General features: G+C 41.3%; 1 protein-coding gene across 1 annotated transcript in view; it reads right to left on the reverse strand.

Annotated features, from left to right (window-relative positions):
* B3GALT1 (beta-1,3-galactosyltransferase 1) overlaps positions 1 to 18,333 on the reverse strand; it is a 339,720-nt gene that overhangs the window by 118 nt on the left and 321,269 nt on the right. Inside the window, exon 4 of the mRNA XM_066577413.1 lies at positions 1 to 1,865. This exon is cut by the window's left edge and continues 118 nt beyond it. Within this exon, the coding sequence (XP_066433510.1) occupies positions 701 to 1,681 (981 nt within the window). The 5' untranslated portion in view covers positions 1,682 to 1,865 and the 3' untranslated portion in view covers positions 1 to 700. The remainder of the gene's footprint in view (positions 1,866 to 18,333) is intronic.

Raw genomic sequence — 18,333 nt, forward strand, 5'->3', positions numbered from 1 at the left:
TATAACTTAGCAAAGCCCCTTTAATTTTATGATCATGTGATCTGAAGCAAAATATGTGCAGCTCTAAGTGTGAAAAATAGAGCTTGTTCTATATATCATGAAAGCATGGCATGTTTTACAGCATTCTCTATGGGGTTGGGACCCATTCAGACTTGCTATGGTACCCAACTATTTCTATGTGTGTCCTTGAGCATTATACAATAAGATTTGCTACTATAGAATTTCTTGATGCTGATGTGTTTGGAGTATGATATGAATATGTGATTTTAGAAGGTCATTTTTTTTCAAATTCTGCAGAATTGGAAACATTGTTAAAAGTACAATAATACACAATGTATCTCCTCGCGAGTGGAATCTGAGCTAAGCACATAGAACATTCTCAGTACAGTCAAATATCACATGGAGACACAAATGGCTAATACAGGTTAAATTCTGAATACTTGATATTGCACTCATTGAAATGATACACAGATTGTGATGTGGTGTTGAGTCCAGATTGTATTTTCAAGTCATCAGAGACAGAACTATCCTCAAAAGTTTTTACATTTGATGAGAAACTGGTGTCTCAGTCTTTAATGGCCAGCAAAAGTGAAAAAAGTCGTAGAAAAGTCATCTTTTTAGTTTTTTATTCTTTTTTTTTTTTTTACAACCGGCCTTTATTCGTCCTAGTAACAAAAAAAACAACATACTAAAAAAAAGTTTAACATCGCAGATGCTTTTTGCTTGACATGTCATTCCAAATCCTGTGCATTTCCTCAGGCCCTATCTGATGAACCGTAATGACCCTACGGTAGCGACACAAGCTGTAGGCCATTTTCCAGTGATTAAAACCACTGTTTTGAAACGGGTGTATTCCCAGTTTTCGTAAGCATAAGCCAACATATACATCCTCCAGATGTAAAAGTCTTGTATGGAGGGAAGTTTTATAAATGAGCTCTGCCACATCTGCAGAAAATATATATCCAGTTCCCGAACAAAAAGGCGGATAGTTACTCTCTGGGTACAAGTCTCTTGGCATGTACCATTTGCTGCGGACATCCCTTATAGGTCCTCCGTTGATGACGTAACCAGTGAAGTATCTTCTTCTAGGTTTGGTGGTTGGTTTCAGTAGTTTGTATATCAGGTTGTCCATATTTACAAAAATATCACTGTCTGTTTTCATGACATATTTGGCCTTCGAGCAGAATGTAGCCACCCATCTCATTCCCATCAGTGTTTTGAGGGTCAGGTTATGGTAAGAATCTATGAAGTCTTCTACAACAATATCATGAAATATCTGGCTTTCTTGCTCCACCATCTGATTCAAAACAGGATCAGCATTTTTGCCGAGGAGGAAAAGTGTAACAATTTTAATCCCCTTGAAGTTGCTTTCGTTGCCCCATGTCTCTCGAATTGCTTGCCTTGCATCAAACTCCTTGTGGGTTGTGCTTATCAGAATGACCAGAAAAGGACTCCCGTTGTTTTCACATTTCTCAGGTTCGTTAATAACAAATTCAAATGAATGAGGGTTTATAGGTCGAGTTCTAATATTGCCAAAGGAAATGTTCTTTTGAGATATGACTATTTTGTTGAGCCTGTAACCTGCGTAGTTGGAGGTTGGACGGGTGACGCTTAAGTACCAAAGAGCGCTGGCCCAACACACAACTGTCAGAATATATAAACATGACACCTTTGAGGCCATAGCTTCTGCAGTCTTCTAGACAGTGTTTCCTGTAAGCTGTCTCCCTGGTACCTTGATCATTTTCTTGTCCAATGGGTGCAACATATCAGTTAAGAGGCATCTTTAAATTTTGAAGGACATGGTCTAAAATCCAATGTTCATTAGTTGTTGTTCTGCTGCAGTTTTAGTAACTCCATTGTTCACACTGAAATACAAAATCAGATAAGATAGTTTAGACATTGAATATAATGGGAGATTGAGTTCTACATTGAATACATTTAAATAGGACAACTCATTAAACCTATACTCTGTTATTCCTTCTGTCACCACTGATTGGATGTCAGTAGGTTGAGGGGGGCACCTCAGGATTAACAAGCAGAAGAATAACACTCAGTTGCCAATTTATTCATAGATTTCAAGGAGGAATAATATAATAACAGAAAAAAATGTTTCAGAATTGTTATTTTATGGCGAATGCAAGTCATTTTTTAAAGCAGACATGTCAACAGAGCCAACAGGTCATCTCTAAAATAATTCAAAATTGCAAAAACAAAATGATATTAAATGTATGAAATTGCACTAAAATGTAGAACATGGATAGCATGAAGACATTAAAGGGAACCTGTCATATCCTATAAACACCATAAACAAAGTTAAGGTCCCTATAGGACAAGGAACGTGGAGTCTGGGGGTGTACTTGTTATACTTATCTGACTTCATGTCCCCTTGCAATCACCCCTGGAAGTCAACGCTTGGTGCGCAACACTACTCTCTATGGGAGTTCATGCACCCTGATTGAAGGAAAGAGCCACACTCACAGACCAAGTGCTAACCTCCAGGGGGGATAGCAAGGAGATGAGGTGCTGGGTAAGTATAAAAAGTACACTAATTGGAATCCATATTCCCTGTCCTATAAGCATCATAACTTAGTTTATGAAGCTTATAAGATGTTACAGTATGTCCATCTTGGACTTTTATGGCATATATCCAAAGAATATGCCATGAAAGCCTTACAGATGCTAATCCCACTTCTGGGAACCATACCTATCTCAAGATCTGACCTTTTCTGATCCCTCCTAGCTGTATGTAGTGGCCGGAGGAGTTGTGAATATGGAAAGAGCTAGGTAGGCTATCTTTCTTTGCTTTCATAACCCATAGATGTGGGAGCTGCAAAAATAGCTTGGTGCAGCCCGCTGGGCTGTTAACATACTCCTGGAATACTACTTCTTTAAAGGTATATTCTGGGGATTTCCTATTGATGACCTATTCTCAGCATAGGTCATCAATAGTTGATTGGCAGGGGTCTGTTGTTTAGGATCCCCACCAACCAGCAGATCACCTGGCCCGCTGTCAGAGCCACAGGGCTAGACACCCCCATGAGTGGTCAGAGCCAGAAGTGCAATAGAAGGCTTTGCTCCCATTAAAATCAATTCGCTCCCATTGATTTCAATGAAAGTGAAGCCTTCTATTAGACTTACAGCTCTGACCAGCAGTCCTGCTGCACTAATAGCGGGCCGAATAATCAGTTGTTCGGCGAGGATGTTGAGTGATGGACCTCCACTGATCAGCTATTGATGATCTATCCTAAAGATAGGTCAACAATAGTAAATGTCTGGAAAACCCCTTTAAGGTATATACTGTATTTGAACATAGCATATCTATCAAACCCAACCAGAACTACTGGTAGATAGCATTTATAGGGTTTTATGGGCAAAAACTATTGATGCCCTACCCTATTACACTTCCACATCCGTCCCTGGTGTTGGAGGTGGAAGTGCTGGAAGTGTAATAGCTGGATTCAGTTTCCATTGATTTCAATGGAAGTGAAGCCAGCTAAGACACTTCTGTTTCTGTTCTCCATGGTGCACTGATAGCGGGCCAGGCGATCAGCTCATTGCCGGGTATCCCGGAAATTAACTATTGATGACCTATCCTGAGGTTGCCCAGAAAAGCCCTATAACATAAGAGAGCTGAGTGCAATTAAATATTAAATTGTTTATAAGTGATTGATAGATACTTGAGTAGAAGATATACTTTGATGGATGAAGAGCCATGACCAAGAATTATGACTAGGTGCAGAGTAAGATGAAAAGATATATAATTGTGTGAGTTAATTAGATTTTAGAACCTGAGGAGGTTATAATCTTAAAAATGCCTTTAGAAATCTCCTGAGACCAAGCCTGATCATCAGTACAGCGTTCAGCATTCAGCAGTGAGTTGGCATATAGTAGGTATGTTCAGGTCTTTGTACGGGACTCATCAAACCATGACCTGGCACCATCTGCACCAGTTTACTGAGTACGTGGAATGTGCTACTGCTGAAATATGTAACTCTTCTGCAACTCAATAATCAAGTGATGAAAGACAAGCTGCTAGACTGTGATGGACAACCGGTGGCCCTGAGACAACAAAGATCGGATTCCCCCTTTGCTATTTATATTACACACTGTAGTTACATTGTTACTTATGCTGAAAGAGGACACTTGTCCATCAACCTTTCTTAGACTTAGCTGTTTGAGCCACAGCAAAGTAAAACAAAACCTCCGGGTCAGCTGGATCTAATTTTGCCTCATAGGGAAAAAAATCCTTCCTGACCCTACGTGGTAGTCGGATACTTTCCCAGGATTCATTAAAAATCATTCATCACTATGTTAATTATAACATTCAATATCATTAGTCATCAGATAAATGTTTTGACTTATTTTAAATGCTCTCTGTGTATCAGACATTACAAACTCTTGGTATTCCAAAATGTTACTGCTCAGACTGTAAAGAACCCTTCCTTTTTGGTGAATGAATTGTCTTTTTTCACATCGTAAAGGATGCCCCTGTTTCTTTCTACAGTTCTTAGAATTAATGACTTTTGTGCCAGACCTTTATATTGATAACCTTGTCTTTGTGTTGATCTACAATACATCCTATTATAGGATGGGGGCAACAGATCTCAACATCATTAAAGCAGCACAACACAATCACAGATATGTCTGTAGAGCTCCTTCTAGATGAACGAGAACTGCATGATTTTTGCTTGCATGAGCAAGCAAGCTGGTGACTTCATCAGCATCCCATCCCGGCTCAAGCAGCCTGCTAGATTCAACATCGAGAATCTTTCACTTCTTGTTTAGTGTTTCACTGTCCATCTATGGTTTTCTGGCTTGGTTTCCTATTCCCAATCATTGTTAAGACTTGTTAAAAAGTCACATTGAGTTGAAGGAATGCTGCCATCCAATAGGTGGCGCTGCAGAGGTATTAGCTCCATCTAATAATAATATAATAATCTTTATTTGTAAAGGGCCAACTTATTCCGCAGCGCTCATCTTTCAGTAGTTAACTCACAGTTAGACTGAAAGGGGTTGTCCCGCGCCGAAACTGTTTTTTTGTTTTTTTTAACCCCCCCCCCGTTCGGCGCGAGACAACCCCGATGCAGGGGTTAAAAAAACAAACCGCTCAGCGCTTACCTGAATCCCGGCGGTCCGGCGTCTTCATACTTACCTGCTGAAGATGGCCGCCGGGGTCTGCTTCCTCCGTGGACCGCAGCTCTTCTGTGCGGTCCATTGCCGATTCCAGCCTCCTGATTGGCTGGAATCGGCACGTGACGGGGCGGAGCTACACGGAGGCGGCATTCTGCACGAGCGCCTCCATTGAAGAGAGCAGAAGACCCGGACTGCGCAAGCGCGGCTAATTTGGCCATCGGAGGCCGAAAATTAGTCGGCTCCATGGGAACGAGGACGCTAGCAACGGAGCAGGTAAGTAAAAAACTTTTTATAACTTCTGTATGGCTCATAATTAATGCACAATGTACATTACAAAGTGCATTAATATGGCCATACAGAAGTGTATAGACCCACTTGCTGCCGCGGGACAACCCCTTGAACGATTATCGCTCACTTTTTTTCATTTGAGCGATTTTTTTGAATGATAATCGCTGCATATAAAAGCACCTTAAGAGGGAAGAGGGCTTCCCCAGTCCCCTCTTCAAAAAGATAAGTCACAGCCATCACTAAGCCCTTGCCTCTGTGACATCACCACAGTAAGCACCACCCCCAAAATGCTTAAAAGAGGCTCAAGCCGCAATAAACCTCTGTGCTATTGCAGCGCTGACAGCATGCGCCTACTCAGCTGATCAGTCGGGGCCAAGGGGGCGGACCCCGGTCGATCAACTCTTGATGACTTATCCTGATGATAGGTCATCAATAGAGATGAGCGAGTACCAAAATGCTCGGGTGCTCGTTATTCGAGTCAAGCTTTTCGTAGTATTCGAGAGCTCTATTTGGGTAACAAACCCCGTTGAAGTCAATGGGGGACTCGAGCATTTTTGTATTGGACCCTCTGGGTGCCGAGCTTTTTTCCCTCTCTCTCTTCCCCAGCAAGTCACATCCTGCTGTGGACTTGCATACACTGGCACGTCACAGCAGGAAGTGGTAATACGGTGAGGGGTCAAAACGGGGTTTGGTCGAACTCGGCGTGGTACTCTCTTGAGTAACGAGCACCATGGAGTATGCTAATACTCGAACGAGCATCAAGCTCGGACGAGCATGTTCGCTTAACTCTAGTCATCAATAATATTTCACTGGAAAACCCCTTTAAGCAAAATGGTGGAAAATGCCCCAAACTTTTCAAAATATTCAACAGCTCATCAATATATATAAAAAAACAAAAACTAATTCTTTTCCATTTTCCATGCCCATTTCCATGGTTTGTATAAGATTAGAGACAGTATTTTTCCCACTCTTGTCCATGCTTTGTGAATAGTACTGCAGCTCAGCTCGATGCAATACAATTGTACAATATATTCTTAGTCATGTCATTCCAACAGTACAGGATAAAACTTCCCTTCCTATGATCGTACGGTATATCCTATTTTATGCTATTTTCTATACACAGCTCCTACGCAGACCTATGTATCTCCATGGATACAGACTATAAAGCAATGCTGTGTCGTCTGAGAGTTGAGCTTTGTTCTCTTCGCCTTTCTCTCTTATAAACCTCCCATGCTGGCAGAAATATCAAGGCAGAGACAGAAATGCTCCGAAACAATTTATTTACCATTATATTCATGTCCTGGAAGCCAGGCGCATACGTTATAGAAGATTTTCCAAAGTGATTCACCGCCTTCAGCTTTACACAATAGTTATTTACCAATGCGGCATCGTACTGTATCTCCGGCTGAGTCTTAGTTATGGGCGCAACATTATTTATGATAAAGCCGACAAGGGTTGCATACAATTCCAACCCTCCCGAGTCACCTGAACAGAATTAATCTGTGATAACAATCTAACATCCATAAATACAAAGCGAGGGAGTATTGATTTATTGTGCTGCTGTGCGCTAATAGCAATTCATATTACTCTTGATATTGCTACCTTACTAGTTTATTCTCTAGGAACAGTAAAGACTAGAGATCCTTTGTAAACCGAAGAGTAAATAGCGGTTTTCTTTTATGTTGCAGTTTTCTTTTATGTTACTTTCCCCCCAGTTTTTTGTGTATCTTAATAATAAGGCATGTGGCTACAAATTCTCTTTTTCTTATTGCCTTATTTTGCATTACACTGATGTGCCAAAAGTCATGGGATAGCAATATGTAAATGGATTAGCGGGCTTTTTTGACACCTGCATCCGTATTAAGGCTCATTCACACAAGCATTATTACATGGCTACGTTGCCGCGATAAAATGTTAGCCGAAAATCGCAACCATGTGAAGCATTGGATTCCAATGCATTCATTCACAGGGGAGTGTAAAAAATTGCACGGTCAAAACATCAAATCAGCAAATCAGCGACTGTTTTTGGCCATTGGTTTTTCATGCTACATCAAAAGATAGGTCTTGCCCTATTTTTTGATGAAAAATGCTGGAGGCTCCCATAGACTCCTATGGGAGCTGAAAAAAAGGGAAGGAGTTTACCTGCGTCCGGTGCTTGGGAAAAGAAGACAGCTGGCTCTATTTAAACATTATAATTCATTATGGGGATTTCTGCCGACCGACGGAATTCCGTGCTGCAGCGTATTTTTGATGTATTCATGCACCCTGTTGCCCCCTCCACCACCACGTCCCCAAAATTTCAAGTTGACAGAAAAATAAAAAAAGTTACAGCTTTGAAAAGTGGAGATGAAAATCCCCAAAATTGTTGTGTTCTTAAGTACCAAACTGGGCCACTTCTTTAATGGGTTTAAATGATTAATATCTAGAGATAAGCGAACGCGCTTGTTTAGAGCAATTACTCGATCGAGCATCGCTTTTTCGAGTAATTGTCTAATCGGGCGAAAAGATTCGGGGGGCGCCGGGGGTGAGCGGAGGGTTGCGATGGGGAGTGGGGGGAAAGAGAGAGAGCTCCCCCCTGCTACCCCCCACTCCACCCCGGCGCCCCCGAATCTTTTCGCCTGAGTAGGCAGTTACTTGAAAAAAGCGATGCTCGATCGAGTAATTGCTCTAAACTAGCACGTTCACTCATCTCTATTAATATCATGTTTTAAATAGCTATCCTGGAATGAGGATTAATTTTCTTGTTGTGCTGCTATGTGCTACAAGTTCCTTCTTTTCCGATGACTATGTATTCTATATTTTTTACGTTAAGTCCCATTTTATCATTTATTTTTCCCATATTTAGCATGAGTGTAATATGGTGCCATTTTTGTGTCTGCCATATGAACTTGTGTCCCACCCAGTCTGACCGCAGGGCTTACTGACCCCAGCTGTCACCAACATAGGTCAGTAAACCCTATGGGATGGCCCCTACACATATCCATATTACAAATCCAGAAATGTGGCCGTAATGCGCTTTTGTGAAACTCACCATTGATTCATTTTTTTGCAACAGTTTCAAAGTTCAACTCCAGATTTCCTTCTGACTACGTCTCCTGTTAGAAGATCAGAGTTACTGTTGCCAAGGCAAAAAGATTATGCCAGAAGCCTTAACTATACAGGAGCGACTTCTGGCATTGTACAGTTGCTTTGACAACAGCAGCAACCGATCTACTGTCTATGTCTTCCACCACTCTTAAATGCCAAGCAGAAACCCTGGAGGGGAGCCATAAGAAGAGTTTCTTCCTTACCTTCTGGCATGTCATGAGTGATTATATTTTCAATCAAGACTCTATGCAAAGTTGCTTAATTGGTTTCAAATGCATTGGAGCAATAAAAGAATGTTCCAAGGATGAGCCTAGCCTCTACGACTGTACAACCATTCTCTTACATTGATTAATCCGACATTTCTGTTCATGTATATGGTTATTTGCAGCAAATAGAAAAAGAAACCCATTTTAATTGCTTTATCTCCATACAGTCATGTATACACTGAAGAGTGTTGGGATCTAAAAGGTTTCACCTTTCTAAACTTTTAAAACTTTCATACCAAATGCTAACATCTGGATGGTATGGTGGGATACTTGGACCGTTCCAGCTGTCTGGAGTCTTCTGTGTACCCCAGTCTCTCCCTATGATTGGTGTGGATGACATCCCCTGTGTAACCCATAGGCCAATGTAGACGCCGATGCCCCAAAAGTCAGAGTGGGACCAGCGCATGTGCAAAAAAAAAAGCCCAGTGTGTCGGACTACAACAGATCAGGATCTTCTGTGCATGTGCTGTTTCAAAACAGCATCTTTTTTAACTCTTTAATTACTAACTGAAGAACTAAAACGGACACAGAGAAGGACAGAACCCTCAGCAAAATCGAAGGCAAATATGAAAGAACCCAACTACAACCCAAAATGGAGGCATAGATCCAAGTAGCAAATAGAAATACATTGATTTGAGAGGAAAGACCAGAGACAAACTGATATTGAGCAACTATTCCCTACAACCCATCCCCTGGCACCGTTCCAGGGTTTTAGGGGAATAGTCATAAGATAGAATACATGGAGAAGGAAGGAAGAGCAAGAAATGAAAGAAGGAAAAGAGAGAGAAATAAGAGTAGGAAAAAAGGGGGTGAAAGGGGAGAACCTGAGTAAGCCAACAGGTACTAAGACCCATGTCAAGGAGGAAAACATTCCAGTAGAATCCCGAAAGAAGGAAACTACTTTGAGCAGTTTTAAAACTCTAACTAACACTATCAGGTTTTGTAGAATCTGTCATGAGTCATGGAGAGAAGATGTAAGGTCTTCCCTATGCATGACACTGTAATTTTAGAAAACCACAGTGACATCGTAAGAGGATAGTCTTTTTTCTAGAACAAGGCAATGCAGGCTCTCGCAGTCATGAATAACTGGTGCAAAATCAACTGTTTACATACAGTTAAGGGAGTCCAGCAATCCTCTGAGTAACCTGTTGAGCCTTATCCTAGAAAGTAGTCAGGGCCTTGCAAGACCGGAAGATATGAAAAAAGGAGCACTCTGCTTCACCACATCTCGAACAAAAGGGGACAACAGTGGGGATAAGGGCATGCAAATGGGAAGGGACTCTACACTATCTGGACTAAGGGAGACTTTGTGGATGAGCACAAAGATACACGTCATTGCACAGAGGAGAGGCAAAGGCCCAGATCAGCTTCCCATTGCAGCATAAACAAAGGAGGTGGTTGGTCTGGGGGCATGACGGACCGAACCCGATCCTAGGCAAAGCTCTTTGAAAGCTCTTTTGGTTCTCTAATAGGTAGGGTTGGGGGAGTAGAGGGTGGACCATCAGCATCTTCATTGGCCTGTTGATGACCCAGAGGAGGTCAACCGCATCAATCAAAGAGCGAGAGGTTGGTCTACACTGATGACTCCAGGAGGCCTGAACGTCCAGCCATATCCACCAGATCATACAGATGTAATTAGCATATGGCGCAGAAGCTTTGAAACTACTTTTTACATGTATAAAGCAGTAATGGCCAGTAAAAGACACACATTTAGAAGACCTTCTTCATGCTTGAAACCGTACTACAAACAATTTAGAAAGGTGAAATATACAGCAAGCACTTCTGCCTCTTTAAGAAGAGAGCACGAAACAGGAAGAATTAAAGGGGTTGTCCCGCGCCGAAACGGGTTTTTTTTTTTTCAACCCCCCCCCCCCCGTTCGGCGCGAGACAACCCCGATGCAGGGACGTAAAGAAAGCTTACCGGAGCGCTTACCTTAATCCCCGCGCTCCGGTGACTTCTATACTTACCGGTGAAGATGGCCGCCGGGATCCTCTTCCTCCGTGGACCGCAGCTCTTCTGTGCGGTCCATTGCCGATTCCAGCCTCCTGATTGGCTGGAATCGGCACGTGACGGGGCGGAGCTACACGGAGCCGGCATCCTGCACGAGAGGCTCCATAGAAGAAAGCAGAAGACCCGGACTGCGCAAGCGCGGCTAATTTGGCCATCAGAGGCCGAAAATTAGTCGGCACCATGGAGACGAGGACGCCAGCAACGGAGCAGGTAAGTATAAAACTTTTTATAACTTCTGTATGGCTCATAATTAATGCACAATGTACATTACAAAGTGCATTAATATGGCCATACAGAAGTGTATAGACCCACTTGCTGCCGCGGGACAACCCCTTTAAGGACTTGCTGTGAGCTGATAGATCTAAGCACAGATATCTGAATGTAGAAGCTCTAATAAAAAAAGCTGCTGGTTTTCCTTCCTGAGTGCCTACATTTCATGAGGGTATCACAACAAGTTCGTTTTAATTTCCACAAAATGTGCAAATGCATAAAAAGGGTCATTAAGAGAATTACTGCGCATGACTTGTCTGACCTGGTTTTATTGCACGGCACTTATGAATAATTGATGAATCACCTTTTCTGGAACTTGGTCAAAAAAGTATGATGAGCAATTCTGCAACAAACTTTGTAATATGTTGATAAAGTAACAGAAAACTATATAAAACAAATAACAATTTTATCATTTTGCGCAAACACCCTGCCCAAATAATAAAATAACACCTACATGTATCTATGAGTAATAAGCACAATCCCTCCTGTATCTTCTGGGCTTCTCCTGGTGCAGGACGTTGCCAGCATTATCAGTCACTTTGAAAGCTATGGAAAAATGACTTTGGTTGCCTCTGGTGTATAGATTTAGTTTCACCAAATTAAGGCCTTATGCCCACAGCCGTGATGGGCTCCGCAAGCGGATTACCCCAGCTGAGTACGTCATGGCGCTCCCCCAAATTCCTCATACTCACCTCCGGATCCGCTGCCTGAAGTCCCGCATGACACTCCGGCACGCATGCGCAGTACAGCGCATGATGCGCCGGCAGTGTCACATGACCCGCCGGCAATGTCATATGACGTGACAAGTGGTGGGCACGATGCATATTCACGCTATACTGTGCCACAGCGGAAGTATAGTGTGACGGGCGGCTTCCATTGACTATAATGGAAGCCGTCCGCGGGTATACCAGCGGCAAATAGGACATGCTGTTGAATTCTGCAGCATGTATGTTGAGCCATTAGGTTCAATAGAACCTAATAGCTGCAGTGAAACACCACAGATTTTCGCCGTGTGCATTAGGCCTTAGGCTGGGTTCACACAGGGCGAATTTGCCACGGAAATTCCGTCTGAAATTTCGCCGCCGCTAATCCTGGAATTACCTAAATAAGTAAAAAAAATTAGAGAATAAAATAAAAATATATACATAAAATAAATAACCCAATGCTGATGCCCACCAAAACCGTCTCTGTATGCGCCCTGTAATCCAAAACCATACATATATTATATATCAAAATGCTCGAAACAAAATGAGGAACCCGTTCCCTTTCTTTATTGTAGCGTAAATATTCTAATGAAAAAAATAATTATAAATGTTAAAAAAATCCTATTTTAGCTTTTTACCCCCAATTAAAACTAAAAAAAATGGAAAAATGCAGCAAAAAAGATATAAAAAAAATAGCCCTATGGGTCGCAGAAAAAAAAATAAACGCAGCAGAAATAATTGTGGTATCTGAATGAAGAAATAGAGGGCAGTAAAACCACTAAAAAGTGCCTGGTCTTTAAGGTACAAAACAGCCTGGTCCTCAAGGGGTTAAGGGATATCATGTAAATAGACCGTAAATGTCTAAGATGGGAATATCTCTTTAATCCCTCCCAGTAAAGATGATATTTTCTTGTTCTCTGTGTGAGATACTGGATGGGTGTTTTGCTGTCATATGTAAAACATTGTATTCTCCGTCTGGTAGACATAAATGAATGCGTTCCTGCCACCAGCTGCTTCCCCCGTTACGTTACTTGTTTTAGAATAAAGATTATATATTCCAAGGCTTGTAGGGCCCCAAGGATGTGCCGCTGAACGTACTTCCACTTATCAGAGAACATACAAGGCGATACGGAGCAGGCACATCGAGGTCTTACCGTGGAGCCAAGTGTAAACTTAAATTAAATGGTTCAGTCTGGTGGAAGTAAGAACACTTTGTAAAATGAAGATTCCCATGATGATGTTTCCCTAAGAACACAATTCAATTACCCTTCTGAAGTCCCAGGATAAACACACAGATCTTGTACATGTTCCTCACATATTGCATGTCCTTCAGTTGATGCTGCCTAATCAAACATGCTGATACACATATAGCTCTGCTACATTGCCTCGGGATGCTACTATGTGTTTTAATTTATGCCGATGGGAAAAGATGGCAGATACTTTCAAGCTCCATCTGAAGTGTACATCAGCCCATTGCATGCTGGATGAGCCCGAAAAGCACAGCATTTAAGGTGATGCTTGTCTGCAGCGCGCAAGAGCACTAATTTATGTTTCAAGCCATTATATTTGTTACAGGGTACTGAAGGAATGGTCGTCTGGTTTACTTTGCCGGCAGAGTTTTTTAAACAATGTTGTATAGCACTTACTGCTATTAGGGTAAAAGCAGGGTTAAAAAATTGCCAACTTTGATAAATCTTAAAGGGTTATTTCATAAAGACAACCCCTTCTCTTAAGAGAGCCATATATGAGATGAACTGATTGCTGCAAGTCCAAGAAATGGAACCATTGAAATCTAATATGACATGCCAACCATTTAAATGAATGTCTAACTATGTTGTTTTTAAGGATGGGTTGAGATCACTAGAACAGAAATCTGTATTTCTTGTGTAAGGGTCTATCCCAAAGGGTTAAAAATGTTGCCATAGAAAAGGTCTGTGGCTTGTGCCAAACTTTGAACCAAATTTTGGCACATTGGAACTGAGCATGCTCAGTAGGAACTTTCTAGAGACTGGAGCCTTGGTTAAGAGGGCAACTTTTTGTGCTGAGTCACTGTGGAGAGACAGTGCTGAACAAAGTGACCTGGAGGTGCTGCTGAAGTTGAACCTAAGGGCCTAAACAGATGGGCATGATTTAGTCCTGTTATGCAGCCATGAAAATCACGGCCGCATAACGGGACGAAACAAAACCATGGATTTCAACAGTTTTGTTTTCACTATCAGGATTCTCACACGTTATTACTAGAGATGAGCGAGCACCCAAATCCTCAGGTCCTCGTTATTCGAGTTGAGCTTTTCGTAGAATTCGAGAGCTCTACTCAAGTAACGAACCCCATTGACTACAATGGGAGACTCGAGCATTTTTGTATGTGGGACGCTGGTCCTCAGCTTTTTTCTTTCTTGGTTCGTGTTCTCTCTCTCCCCATCCTGCCAGACAAAAAAATTGCCAATGACGCGTGCTGCGTCGCGGCAGGGTGGGGCCAAAACAGGCATGTCACAGCGGGGAGCAGCCAAAAACTGGGACGGGGTCAAACACGGCTTGATGCTCATTTGAGTAACGAGCACCATCAAGTACGCTAATACTCGAACGAGCATCAAGCTCGGCAGAGTATGTTCGCTCAACTCTAGTTATTACTATGTGTAAGAAAAGATAGGACTTGGCCTATATTTCTCACACGTAATACATTCATAGGCTATTAGATGAGCATAAGTAGTGTGAAGAGCTAGTGCTCATTTAAATTCCTAATTAACCTGTCAGTATGTTTTGAGTATATAGAACAAAACCAAAGCTAACATCGGGAGAACATACAAGTTCCATGCAGAAGTTGTCTTTGGTTGGATGTACAATTACAGCATTGCAAGGTAATAGTGCTAACTACTGAGCCACCATGCTGCTTCTCTATTGAATGTATTTAGTCTATATCTGCCCAAAAAGGCCCATTTTTATATACATCCCAAATTAGAATCCTGTTATGCTTCATAAAAAAGCTGGCCCATTTTCTAGGTAATATTGGTAAGCCTATTTATCATCTAGATATTACGCTATTATGCCTATGAATCATCTAAATAGTAAAAAGTCATGAAAATTGTCTCAAAAGTTGCACAGCAGTGTCTAAACCACATTCCTGGGACTCATCATGACTGCAATGTAACACACCCTTGATTATTTTCAATTAGGGGAATATAGGCCACTGGCCATAACTACAGTTATTACTATGGATTTATGTCTCTGGAATGCATTTTATGAAAGTGAATGAAAATCTAAGACAAACAGTTTTATGAAAAGTAATATGATGGATCAGGTCTTCCCAGACATCATTGCTAGCATTTCTACAAATGTAAGTACAGTAAAACGCCATCCATCAGTTCCCCAGCGGTACAGATTTCCAGTTAATCCAGCATCTGACAAATAGTCCGATAGTTCGACTGCATTATAGCAGGCTGCAAGTATAACATATAGAGGAAGGGTCATCCAAGGCCATGGAGATTCCAATAAAACTCAGCATTTATTCATATCATATCATCATGTAAAACATAGGCAAAGGCGATGTGTTCCCTCGAAAGGTCTCTCAAGCCAAGACACTATTTCTGGTGCCAGCCGTGCCCCCATCAAACATGCAGATAGTTAGTTACTACAAACAATAAGGAGATGACCATAAGTATAAAACATGGGATACCAAGTTGTAGTTTCAGAAACATGTTTATGACAAACCTAAGATAATCTGTAAAGATCAGACCATGGGACGGGATTTGTTAAATCAAATATTCTGGCACTTTACTGGTCCCGGTGTTGCCGAATCACTGGTGTCTTGTGAGTCATTGTATAGTGAAGTGACATATAGCAGGTATAATTCGTTAATTGAATGTTGCTTCTGTTGAGGTACAGTTATTTGTAGTTATAAACAAAGGCATATGTATAATAGAGGAAGACCATGTGCCCACTTACCCAGCAGGCTTGGTCCAAGTCTTTCCAGCTGCTTTCCAGAGCCCCAATGCGGTTGCAGAAATCCTCGGCTGCCCACACAGGATTATTTCCTGGTTACAGGATTCATAAATCCTGCCTCCATGAAGCAATGGCTATGATTGGTTCCTTGAGCGCCGCATTGATTGACTGAGCAGCACTCGAAGAACCAATCACAGCTATAGCTCAGCCAATTCACAAATCCATAGAGGCAGACCATGTGACTTCTGTTGGGTTCTGGAGAGAGGGCCCCAGCTCTGATTGCATTATCCCTTTTTGTACTGGGCAATGAAGACATATATAGGACCAGGACATCACTGAATAGTAAAACTGCATTGTTAGCAAACAGGTAGGTACAGAATTTGCCCAATTGTCATTTTAAAGGGCATGGAATGGGATACAAACACCATGCCCTCTTGCTCTGGATGTGGTGGCAAAATGGGCACCATAATGGGGAGGCTTATTTAAGTTTTTGCTATGGGGCCCCATCTCTTCTATGTATGCCACTGGCTATAGACCCAGAACTGATTTTTTCCAGAATGGCTAAGACTGAAATACTTTTTCCCATTGCCTACTAAAATAATCTAATTTACGTACAAAGCAATAAAAATGCTTGGTTTAGTATTATTTATAGCTTTGATTAATCATGTGAGGGGATATTGGAGTTGTTTTTTCTCATAACACTTCTTGTGTATGAAAGTATTTTAGAATACCAGTGTGGAAACCCCTTATAAAAGTGCTTTCCTGTATAATATATACGGAGAAGAAAAGCTTAAAGGGACACTCTGATGAAAATGCTTTTCATTCACTTTGTAACTAGTCCCCCAATATATAAAGTAGCTAGTATTACCTTTGTTAGTTATTCCCTTCCATCTGAAAGTCCTTGTCTATTTCCCCCAAGATGGTCAAATGATCTCAATTCTGTCCAGCTCAGATTTAGTTTGCTTTATGAACTTTCAAACTAGTCAGCTTTATAGTCAGCATAATAGCTGTGTAATGATGTTGCAAGGACCCTACCACACGAGCTCTTTAGAGGGGGACACAGACAGTCTTATCACAGCTCCTGTCACACAAATATAATAGAGGAGATCACAGCTCATCCTCCTGATTGTTTACTTATAGTCTGCAGTTTATTTAGGTGGATACAGAATGGAGTGGCAGTGTTTTCCCTGCAGCAGAGATGGTACAGTCTCTAGCTGCCTATATATTGCTGTGCATCATGAGATTGGTAACACACAATAAGGAAAGCAAAAATCTTAACATCAAGAAGGTGTCTGATAAGTATCTGACAGGAGGCTGCACTGCCTGGAAATGACTGCAATATACTGCACAGAGGCATCCAGAGTGTGAATGACATTCAGGTCGGGGGAGGGGGGGGGGGGGGCAGGGATAGAAATGTGTTTTTGCCAGAGTGGCCCTTTAAATAACCTATTGTATGTTAAACATACTTTTTTTTTTTTTTTTAATATATATTTCCAATGTTATTATCTGTATATTAAAAAAAAACAAAACAGAACAGTCTCTCATAAAAGTCAATGGGTCAGCTCCTGTTCATTGTGTGAATGGTCCATAATTTCTGTCGCAAAGCCTATTTCTTAATGCTGCTGTAAAGCATGTCTTTGCAGCAGAGGCAAAATGGTAGTCCTAGCCCCCATAATCATCTACAGACAATAGAATAAAAGAAAATCTACAATCAGAAAATAAAAATAGATTAGAAAAATGGAATATGTATCATTATCTGTTTTTAATGAGTAAAAAAAAAAAAAGGCAATCCATTCCCTTTAAATTGCCACTGCATTACAGCATCCTTCAATGCGGGGTTGCCAACTGCCCATACATTCCTGAGTAATCCGCAAAAATTGGGGAATTTTTTGAAAAAATCTTAGGAGTTTTTTGAGGCTGTCGATCCTTGATCAGGTTACTATGATTGTAATTCTCATCATTTCACAGCTCACAGTAAAGGCTGGGAATGAGTTCATATCATTATCTGACCTGTAGACGTTTATAACTAATATAACTTTATCGGTCATCATGGTTTAAAGAATGTTCCTGTAAAAAATGTTAATTGTGTGATTTTTGGGCATATTGTCCAGGAAAATGAAAAATTCAGCTTGGCAAGCCAGCATTCTGCATATAATCTATCATGCCAGACGGCTGTATTGGGAATTTTCATTGTTACTTTTTGGTAAAGAAAATTAAAACTCAAACCCATGTGAATGAGTGAGCAATGTGGTTGACTATAAACATCGGGGAAAACATTGTACCGTTTACCACCGTTGCATATTAAGAAGATTGCAACAATGTGAGTCTCTCAATACACATTTGGTGGCCAATAAAGGATGAACGCTTACAGTCATTCTTAACATGGTTTGCTTCATTAGGTGCTTTCTTGTCTGCATCTCTTTTCTATATTGTTCCAGTAACTTATGAAGAGCTGTGAAATGATGATACTTCATGTAAATGACCCAGAAGAAGCACATAAAATATACTGTATTTTAAGGAAAGTGACACAAAAGAAGAAAAAAAGTTTCAAAAAGAGTATGAATTATATTAGTGGATGCTTAAAGGGGCCGTGCCAAGATTGCAAGTTTTCCCCTATCCACAGGGCAGAGAATAA

The sequence above is a fragment of the Eleutherodactylus coqui genome, chromosome 8 (genome assembly GCF_035609145.1).
Source record: "Eleutherodactylus coqui strain aEleCoq1 chromosome 8, aEleCoq1.hap1, whole genome shotgun sequence".
Taxonomy (NCBI): Eukaryota; Metazoa; Chordata; class Amphibia; order Anura; family Eleutherodactylidae; genus Eleutherodactylus; species Eleutherodactylus coqui.